The 10,133-nt window shown below is 34.1% G+C and overlaps 2 protein-coding genes across 4 annotated transcripts; both read right to left on the bottom strand.

Moving 5' to 3' along the window:
• Positions 1 to 285: 285 nt before the first annotated feature.
• Positions 286 to 1,957, bottom strand: LOC100305515 (uncharacterized). 2 transcript variants are annotated; one of them, NM_001249531.1, is given in 4 exon segments: positions 286 to 660; positions 1,329 to 1,434; positions 1,519 to 1,588; positions 1,687 to 1,864. In NM_001249531.1, coding segments are annotated over 4 exon segments (474 nt in total). In that variant the 5' UTR covers positions 1,823 to 1,864; the 3' UTR covers positions 286 to 498.
• Positions 1,958 to 4,052: 2,095 nt separating this feature from the next.
• Positions 4,053 to 9,728, bottom strand: LOC100811750 (agmatine deiminase). Of its 2 annotated transcripts, none has more exons than XM_003549542.5 (11): positions 9,562 to 9,728; positions 9,323 to 9,482; positions 9,117 to 9,230; positions 8,822 to 8,911; positions 8,639 to 8,726; positions 8,417 to 8,472; positions 8,253 to 8,331; positions 7,543 to 7,677; positions 6,456 to 6,688; positions 5,124 to 5,282; positions 4,053 to 4,361 (listed from the first exon to the last, which is right to left on the bottom strand). In XM_003549542.5, exons 2-11 carry the CDS (start codon positions 9,413 to 9,415, stop codon positions 4,278 to 4,280), a joined length of 1,131 nt encoding a protein of 376 aa, XP_003549590.1. In that variant the 5' UTR covers positions 9,416 to 9,482; positions 9,562 to 9,728; the 3' UTR covers positions 4,053 to 4,277. The 2 variants fall into 2 exon arrangements, with proteins under 2 accessions (XP_003549590.1, XP_006600613.1); XM_006600550.4 differs by having other exon boundaries at positions 9,323 to 9,434; positions 9,562 to 9,698.
• Between the last annotated feature and the right edge of the window lie 405 nt (positions 9,729 to 10,133).

Raw genomic sequence — 10,133 nt, 5'->3', positions numbered from 1 at the left:
GCTTCTGGATATAAAAACCCAGAAGCAATAAACATAATTTTAATTGGTGTCCTATCATGGTATCTTCGAAAGATACAAACTTCAAATTAATTATTAAATATAGCACATTTCATTGTTTTTAATTCTACTCTATACCAAGGAATATAACTCAATGTTGAACAATATGTAAATGTTATAAACTCTCTAATATTGTGTTCAATTTCTATTAATAAAAAAATTTGTACTCTGTTGCAAGTTTATTAGAATACCTTTCTCCGTCTAAAAATTTTGCCTCAAATTTTTAAAACAGGTGATATAGCAATTTTGGATGACAAAATGATGGTGCAAAATTTCTTCGCCAACTTGCTTGTCTGCATTGTGAGTTATACACTAAATAACTAGTTCATGGCACCTCATTTGGTTCTTTGCTCTCTGAATAAAAATTACAAAATATAGGCCCAGGTTGCTGCCAATGTTAATTCAGCTGGAGCACACTGTACAGATACATGTGTGCTTGTTTCAAAAGAGTGAAGTTGTAAGCTCAGTAACTTCCGCTACAACTTGATCATAATCTGACTTTAGTTTCTCTTGTTCCCCTTGCTCTATTTCACCCTTTGCAGGCTTTGTCTGTACCAGAACACAGCAAGTAGGCCTCTTTGTTGCTCCTGCGCCTGCAAGATCCTGGAAAAACAATATAAATAACAAACTTTAAGTGAACTTGCATAGTAATTGGAGTTTCTTGAACATGATATATGAGATAGCATGAACAAAAATAACCAACAGTTATAGAAAAAATATCCATGTTTCTCCAACTCTTACTCCCACATTTAAAATGAAATGATAAGTGATAACACAATGATATGCCGTGCAGGTCACAGAAGCAACAAAGAATGGTAAAGTCAGTAGTACTTTAAGAATAGGTATGTGATTTAAAACTTCCCCACAAGGTTCAAATCAGTTGAAAATTGGATATGCAGGGGGAAATAACAAGATCCTTTGTTTCATAAACTGAGCTAAAAGTATTTTGGTTTCTTCTTATTATGCAGTTCTCTGATATTCAGTTAAATTAAAACAAAACAAAAAAAAACGTGTCTAATTCATTATGATAATTACATTAGTGTTGCTATAAGTGTTAGATGAACAACTAAAAACATGCATTCAAGTTCCTCCAGTAGATGCATCATCTCACTCATGTTTGGTGCTTCAATATTTCTTATGAGGGAGGGGAAAACATTAATGAAAAAAAATTGGGACTTGAAAGAGGTAAAGCAAGAGGTCTACAATAATAGCAAAAAGACATATGGAACACAAACATAATCAAGATATGGAATGCAGAGTTGGTTGCGTACTTCTTTAGATGGGACATAAATATAAGGAATGTCAGACTCTTCACAAAGAATAGGAACATGAGTGATGACATCAATCGGTGATATGTTCCCAGCAATCACACACAATCTGCATTCACAATACCGGAAAATTAGGGTAAGCATTTCTAATGTTTTTGTGAGAAAGAAAAAGTTAGAAAGAAAACAGACAGACCCTTTATGACCTCTCCTTATACTTTTAACGACCTCCTTCACTCCTCTTTTCAAGCATTTGTGTTCGGCAGCTGAAACAACACAATATATATACTTAACTAACACCAAGCAGCAAATAAAAAAAAAACACAGACAAATTGAGAGAATGCGAATGGATCATAAAGCTAACCTCTACGAACAAGTTTTAGGGTTCGCTTGCAAAGCTTCTTCCCAGCAAGAGGTTTAGCAATGGGAGCCAGGGCCAACATCTTCTTCTTCTCCTTCTCTTTCTGCACCGACTTCTCTGCCTCGCTGTCGCTCCCCATCTCCCTCTCTCACTCTCTGTTTTTGCTATGAATTGCGTTGCGCCAGAAAGAAGCTTTAAACCCTCTCTCTCTCTCTCTCTAGCTAGGGTTTAATTTTTTAGGATTCGAGTCTACGAGTTTCAAATACATGGGGCGGAGATACAAGTGTGTGTGTGATTAAGAGAAAATAAATGAAAAAAAAAAGGTCGTGTTCGATTCCGTGCTAAAATAAATTAACAATTAATATTAATATTTGTCAACAAAAATTACACGGACACTCCTCCTGTTGTTTTTTTTACTTGGTTGGGTTTAAGTTCTAGCTCAAATTATCCATATCTTAAGTTTAGGCATTTACTTTCCTTCATGCACTTTCCATTTTCATTATATGGATAAAATTATCCTTAATGAGTTTTAGCACTCCCTTTTCTTAAATGTTTTCGGGAATATCAATTCTAGAAATGTATTACTGAACACTAATTCAATACATAACTTTTGATTTTTTACTTATGGAATACAAATTCCTGAATATATTTAGGAAAAGGTAGTATAGAAACTTATTAAGGATTATTTTGTCCGCACAATGAAAATGGGAAGTGCTGGATGCAAGTGGTGAAGTGCAGCGGCCCAACTCAAGTTAGGTCTGATTGTTAAGGGCAATTGTTATTTCCACTCTCCCTTATTACCAATACACTTCTCTTTTTCATTATATTTTTAATTTTCCCCGAAACTATCCCTACAATACACTCCCCTACTTTGTTCTAAGAAAAAAAAAACACTCCTCCTCTCCAAGCAACTTTCAAAATCCATGCTGATACTGAAAATTGATGAACCAATATAAAAAAAAGGACACTTGGGAATGAATAGAGAAGACATGCAGTTAAAAATCTTAGCGGAATTTTTAACAAAGCAATCAACCACTAAATCAAATTTATCAACCTTAAAATCTGAAAAAGGGGTCAAATTTGAATTTTAGCAAAACCTCTCTTTGAATAAACTCTTATTTCTCGGAAGGTAACAAGGTTGAAGCATTGTCGTGAATTTGTGATTTTGCATAGTAGAGGAACCAATTGCATTGGAACAAAAGACCACACCCTTAAATTTATCATAATTAAGCAGTGCCTTAACCATGATTTTCCCATTTAGGCCTTGCTCGTCACAACCTCAATTCTCACTCCTTCCCCAATGTTGGTGTTGGGGAATGACCCCTTGAAAAGAGACGATGTTTTGACTAAAGAAAGAAATTGGAAGAGGAACATGTGGGAAGGGGTTGAAGGTAGAGGAGCTCAGTGCACTAGTGCGGGATGTCACGATGGAGGGAGATTAGTGCAATCGTTGTCGCTGGGCTCTAGGCTTCCACCTTCATGTGAGGCCACACATTCCACATCGTCACAAACATGAGGAAATAACTTTTTTTCCGAAAGAGTTAGGGTATGGAGAGTGTTTGTTACTTCCAAAAGAGTGCATGAGGAATTGAGGATTGAGGGGAGTGTACTTACTGGGCAGTTTGGGAAAATAAATAAAAAATAATGGAAAAGGGAGTATACAAGAAATAATGGGGAGTGGAAATAGCAATTGCCTTTTAAGTGTTGAGTAAGATAAAGCCCAGGTCCGAATACACCAAACAAACAATGTCATACGATGAGTCTATGACTATGAGTCATGGTTTCAAAATTTATGAATAATATAATTACAATCAGGGATTAAATTACACTATTTTACATTTTTTACTCAATAATTATATAAAGCTTATTATTACATTCACATTTCTTATTACATAAACTGCATTTACAAAATCTTAAAATGATTTCAAAATTAGTGACATCTCGTTGATATTTGTCAAGTTTCACTTTCATTTGAATTTTTTTTCACCACTGAAGCATTTAACCATAAATAACTGGATATTTAAATAGTATTCTATTAAAAGTTTTTCATTTGCGCACCAAAGAAATCATTTGCTTAAACTTCTCTACTACGTACCTCCTAGCTTTGATATTGTTCTATTATAAATAAAGGTGGTTTTTGATATCATGAAACACAAGGTTATTCTTATCCCTCCAAATAACCTCAATTGTCAAACCAAAGGTAATGTCCCAGTTGGTTCGAGACTCGAGAGTGAGAGTTCCCGTGGAGACTGGAGATTAAGAGAGAACTACTCATGAGTGGAAGTATGAAAGAAGGATTGAGTTAAATCAATAGCTGGTTCCACTAAAAATTCCGATTCAATCATTTAAGAGTAACCACAATTTCCCAATTTAAATATAAATTAGGTTTTATATTTTCAACGGTTTTCCATCTATTTGCATACACTTTCATCCAGGCTGCAATTATTGGATTTTGCTAATCTCCAAAAATTAGCATACATGCCCAATTGGAGCAAACCAACTAACTAACCAAGCAATTTAACCAAATCAATTTATTCTGGAAACCCATAAGCAACAATACAACACCTATCAACGAATATCGAGAGTGCCGCCGCTCAAATGGCTGGTTGTTGCTGAGTAATGCAATGTATATTTCCACCGGCCAAAACAATCTCCCTGGCACCTTCAATTCCCACAACCTAGGAACCGACAAACATTTTTAAATGTCATTCAGTAACCAGAACCATGCACAAAAATAAGAACCAAAGTTTACATAAACGACATATAAAATACTAGTGCACAACAACAAAAAAAATAGTATGTTGCTAGTTGCTACTACTATTAGCTCCGCAGCTTGGCCAAACGATGGGTATACATTTGCCAGTTTTCAAGGAAAACTCTACTCAATTTCTGATGTGTCAATGAATGATGATGATAGGCTGAGTGAGATCAAAGAGAGTTCACTTTGAAAAGAGTCAATGCAAAAACGCATCATCTTGAATGATAGCATTAGTTCTAAGCTACTTCTAGAACAAACAGTAAGCACTTGGGGCAACAAAAAAAATCCATACCCTATCAACAACAACAACAACAACAACAACAACGCCTTATCCCACTAGGTGGGGTCGGCAAAATCCATACCCTATCATTTGAATTTTTTTATATCTCCAGTCCCTCACAACACATTTTTCCCACTTCTAAGTTTGACTGTTGTCTGTTTCATACATGCTTGTGTTTCATTTTTTCGAGTTACCAACCACCGTTGTTTCTTTAACTGGATATTCTTCGAGATTTTCAGGATAAAATATACCCCTAAATTTCCTATAATGCATTCAGAAATATTACTTGATCTAAACTAACATCAGAAATTATTGCAACCATACATGTCCTTCAAAGATTACCGTACTGCTTGAAGCTTTTTTAACAAAAAAAGGATCATTTTAACAATCAGTTTTACTTACTTCATGATGAGGGAAGGCCTTAGATAGGACTCGGACAGCTTCATCATCCCACTTTTTATCTCCAAATTGTGGTGCAATGATAGCTTTATTTGCAATGTAAAAGTTTACATAGGAAGCAGCAAGCCTAGTACCTGGAAGTCTTGGCTTAGCCTCATTATCCTGACAAATGTAGAATCATACCAGAACAAGTATTAAATGGGAGTTAAATCTGTCTAATTCATAATTTATCACTCACAATTGTAATAAATAGAACCACTCCAATCTTAAACCATGCCATCAGGTATCAATATTGAGTTAAGCTCAGTATATCTATCTTCATATGATAAGTTGTAGCATAGTCATTATTTGAATATCGCAATTAAGTCTATAACTGATTACAAACCGTTGTTACTAAAAATTGTTTGAAATATCTGTCTAGTTTATGGCACCTCATTTTGCTTATTTGAAAGTATAATAAACTAAAACAGGAAAACAGGAAAATCTTTAGCTATAAGTATGACTAGGTCAGCTGACTGGTTGCTAACTGCTTCAAAAATTTGATGCACCCAGCATCCTAAATCACCTTATTTCATTTTACAGTGTTAAAATTTAGATTAGGTGTGCAAAACAATCAGAGGATGCATTGAATCAGAGTAGTACAGGCAGCAGATCAGTTTGTAGTATTTTGCTCTTCCTGATATTACATCCCGTTGAAAACATAATTGTTCATTCATTTCTTGACTGTAAATGAAATTCATGTTGACCTAATATACAGATCTATGGTAGAGGTAATGATAGGGTTGGAACTAGGACACTAAACTTTCCACATAAGCAGAGACAAATTCTATTAAAGAAACAGTATACTGAAAACTTGAGAGATACAAACCAACCAAAACAGATTTTAATTGACTCTTCATGCAAATCCTAACAAGTGTACAAGTGGAATAAACAAAATCATAGATTTACCTATGTAGTTTTCCATGTGGTACCAAATCCAATAAAAAATGTTTCACAACTTCTTTAACCAACATTTAAACTAAGTACTAACCAAAATATACGGGCAACAGTTTGATAAACAACAAACCGTAAAAAAAAAGAGCTCAAATATGACATCATAAACTTCTATAGCTGATGACCGTATAGCAACAAACTATGCACTGTATCATTTAAAGATATACTACAATGATAATTGGGTCATTATGATAATTATTCCAATAATTTTTTTAATGAAATGAAATAATAATAATAATAATAATAATAAAGATAGCAAGGTCTCCTTTCTAGTTATTACTTTCAAACATGAAGAGAAAAAAATAAATGGAAAAGTAAAGAAATAAAAAGTTGAATGTTTACCAGAGAAACCCCAGCAGCCTCGTCCTCTGTCATATAGAGTGGACTGGGAACATGGAGTTTAATGATTTCAAACTTTCTACCATTAGCATCTGTTTCATTTGAAAGCAAAGAATATGCTTCTACAGATCTTTCATACTGAGGATCAGTTTCATCATCAATCCAAGACAGCATAACCACACCAGGCCTCACAAAACAGCACATGTTATCAATATGACCATTTGTGTCATCATCTCCTGTATAAAAGCAGCGTATTAGAATTTAGGGAATAGATAAAATCTAAATACCCCAACATAACCTAAAACATGTTTGTAATACTTCCAGATCATCTCTACAGAGGGACAGGTCTATGCTCTTAAAAATTTACTAGCTCAATTGGAGTTCAAGTGTGAAAATAGTAGGAACAACAACATAAGGATCCCCAAAGACAGTTGTAAGAACATCATAACAAAATAAAACATCTACAAGATTGTTGTTTCTTTCTGTCAAAAATTAGCCAGAAGGATTAAGGCACAAGTTCCAAATTTCTCATTACTGGTGCTTAGGTGGAACCTCCTAATTTTGTATTAGCTTTCATTCAAAGAAAGATGTAAATAAATCTGTCAATTTTACCTTATTTTTAGTTTCATTCTGTAATGCAGAAAAATACTTAGGTCTTAGGTGATATAACCAATATACATTAACTGAGTAATTGTGAAGGTCTGAAGTCTATTATGTAATGGTGAAAGCTAGTCATATGCACAGAAGTTAATTTCCTGACAGAAAGTGCATTCAGAACAAGAAAACAGCCAGATTCCACTTATCATATAAATATCATGATATGGTTCTACAACTAGTTATCTAGCTACCGCACATTCTAAGTTGCACCTTATATTAATCATTTGTTCTATTGGTTTTATGCTGGGTCAAGTTTTTTTTTCTTTTTTTTAAGTAAAATTATTCTTGTCAAGAAACAAATCTGTAATTTGTATAAAAAATTGTGCAACAGCACATGATTAATGGTCCATATGAATTTTTACCTAACTGAAATTAAATATCCTGCTTGAAATACCATCAATTTATAGGAAAGATCAATATCAAGTTTATATACCATATAATCCACGAGGCAACCATATAACCTTCCGGATTCCAAGATATGTCTTAAGTTCATCCTCTATTTGGTTCTTACTCAAGTGAGGGTTCCTGTTCTTGTTCAAGAGGCACTCTTCTGTGGTAAGACAAGTTCCTGAAGAAAGGAAAAAATGCTGAAGTAAACAGAAAAACTTGAAAATTTTATTCACAAAAGATCCAGGTATAGAGCCATAAATCTAAGTATACACGATCTGATCTCAGGACAAATTGAAACGGAAGTCATGAAATGTACTAAACCACATTCGTGAATACAAATAGAATAAAATATTTTCTTGCACACATGCCTCTTATCCTCGTTCTGAATAAATCAGCAGTAAAACTACATTTATTTACAAATGACTACATGCCATATCACAAGCATGTAGCATCCAGTCAAATTCTACTTTATATAAAAAAATTCTTCAAATAAGATAAAACTTACATGCAGTTCTTTAAGTGTTGTTGGTTTTGTTCTCAAATCAAAATTGAACTTCCACCTCGGTAATCTACATTGATCTTTATTGCAAACCTTTACTATGCAGATTATCAAAGTGAAACTCCAATTCTTATTGGAGAACAACACCATCGGCATCCAAGGAACTACATCAAAGTTTTGTCCGTTTAAATATTTCCCCAAACTAGAAAAATGTCCCTTCGACATGGCAAAAAAACACTACATATAACTCTTACCTTCTCCATCCACATGGATGCTTCCACCTTCAAGCACCATCGAATGTGAAAATCTAGGAATCTTCTCAATTCCCAAAATCTAGCAACAAAACCAGGTAAGCAATTCACACGGCCAAATAAATAAATAAATATATAAACAAAGTGAAATATTGAACTTTCCAAACCTTCTTAGCCACAAGCAAATCAAGACTCCAATCACAGTAACATCCATCTTCTAAGCCTAAACAATTCATAAAACTTCATTAGTCAAACAACCAACAATCAACACATAAAAATAAAAATTTAAAAACAAAAAAAAAACATTTGTATCTTTTAACCGTTCTTTAAATCACCCATCCTAACAAAAATAAAAAGATCCGAATATCAAGAGTCCTCCGAGTGCTTACCTCCCCAACTATTAAAATTCCAGTCAATCCCTGCAATCCTGCTCACTGCATCACCAGATTCCGGCGTGGTGCTTCTTCTCACAACAAACTATTGAACAAAGCAAACCACACTCTGCATTCTTATACATTCAAACACGCACATGGTTCAGAAAAACTCATGCGTGTAGAAGGAGAGAAACTCACAGTAGGTCCAATATCACGGAACCAAGAATCGTTCATGTTCATCTCAACGACCCTGATATGCTCCGGTAGCTGACTCCGCGCGTTCTCCCACTATAAAACAATTCAAGCGTCATCAGAAACAAAACCAACACCGTCACCGTCCATAAACAATGAATACTAAGTATCCAATAGGGTGAAGTTATAAAATTGGCTTGGTGGTAAAAGAAGAAGGAACCGAGATAGTGAATTCAATTTTCCGCTGACAAAAAAAAAACTAACAATTAACAATTAACGTTGGCCCAAAAAATAAAACAACCTGTGCAGAACTAACACAAACTGTTACAGACTCGAATCTTGAGATTGCTGACGCTACCCTCGCAAACACGCGTTGGGCGTGAACGGCGCCGTCACGCCAGTTATCGGCACGTTCCTGTCACGCAACATCAACTTGCCATAACAAACCAAAAAAAAAAAAAGAATAATAATAACAATAATAGTATAGTTAGGACGTAGTTTTCTCACAGGCCAACCCATCCAGCACTGCGCGTGGGTTTCCCACTCCGCAGGCATGTGGAATCCGAGAGCGCACGGTGTCCCGTTTAGATGCATCACCATGTTCACGCTTCACTTTGCTCTGTAATTCAAAGCTCAGACGCTAAAACAAAAATATTCAACCCTGTTTCTGAAAAAATAAAACACGATTTGAGATATGCATATAGCATATGCATGACTTTTCAATACTGTTGCGCGTAATAACTCACCGCCGCCAAATAATGAAAAACCTACAATCAAAGGTAAAGGCAGAGAGAGGAGAGGAAGGAGGGAGACGCCGGTGTTGCAAGGTCCTCAGTCGTGTTTTGCAAAGAAGTTCTTTTTGGCGTGCTGGCTTAAAGGAGGAAACAAAAGTTAAAATTAAGATTAAATATAATCAAATTGATCCGATAAAAAAATATAAATTTATTTCCTATATAAAAAAATGCTATAAATTAATTATGTTTGTTAAATTATGAGGATTTTTAATTAATTGTATTATATATTTTTTCGAAATCATTTTATAATATTCAAAAATTAATTTAATAAAAAATAATATTTTTTAAAAGATTAATTTGATATAAAATTATAAAATTTAGAAACTAATTTATTTATAAAATTAATTTATCGTATTTTTGTACATCCAAAAATTTAATTTAAATTTTTTATCTTTTAACAATTAATTTTTTTGGCATCTTTAAGAACGAATTTAATTATTTACTTTAAAATTAAAAGTAAACTTTCCATACACATGTCAAAATCTAAAAGAAAGCGTTAATCTATGGCCCAAATAACATGAACT

The sequence above is a fragment of the Glycine max genome, chromosome 17, assembly GCF_000004515.6.
Source record: "Glycine max cultivar Williams 82 chromosome 17, Glycine_max_v4.0, whole genome shotgun sequence".
In the NCBI taxonomy this organism is placed as follows: Eukaryota; Viridiplantae; Streptophyta; class Magnoliopsida; order Fabales; family Fabaceae; genus Glycine; species Glycine max.
This window is presented reverse-complemented; position numbering and strand designations above follow the sequence as displayed.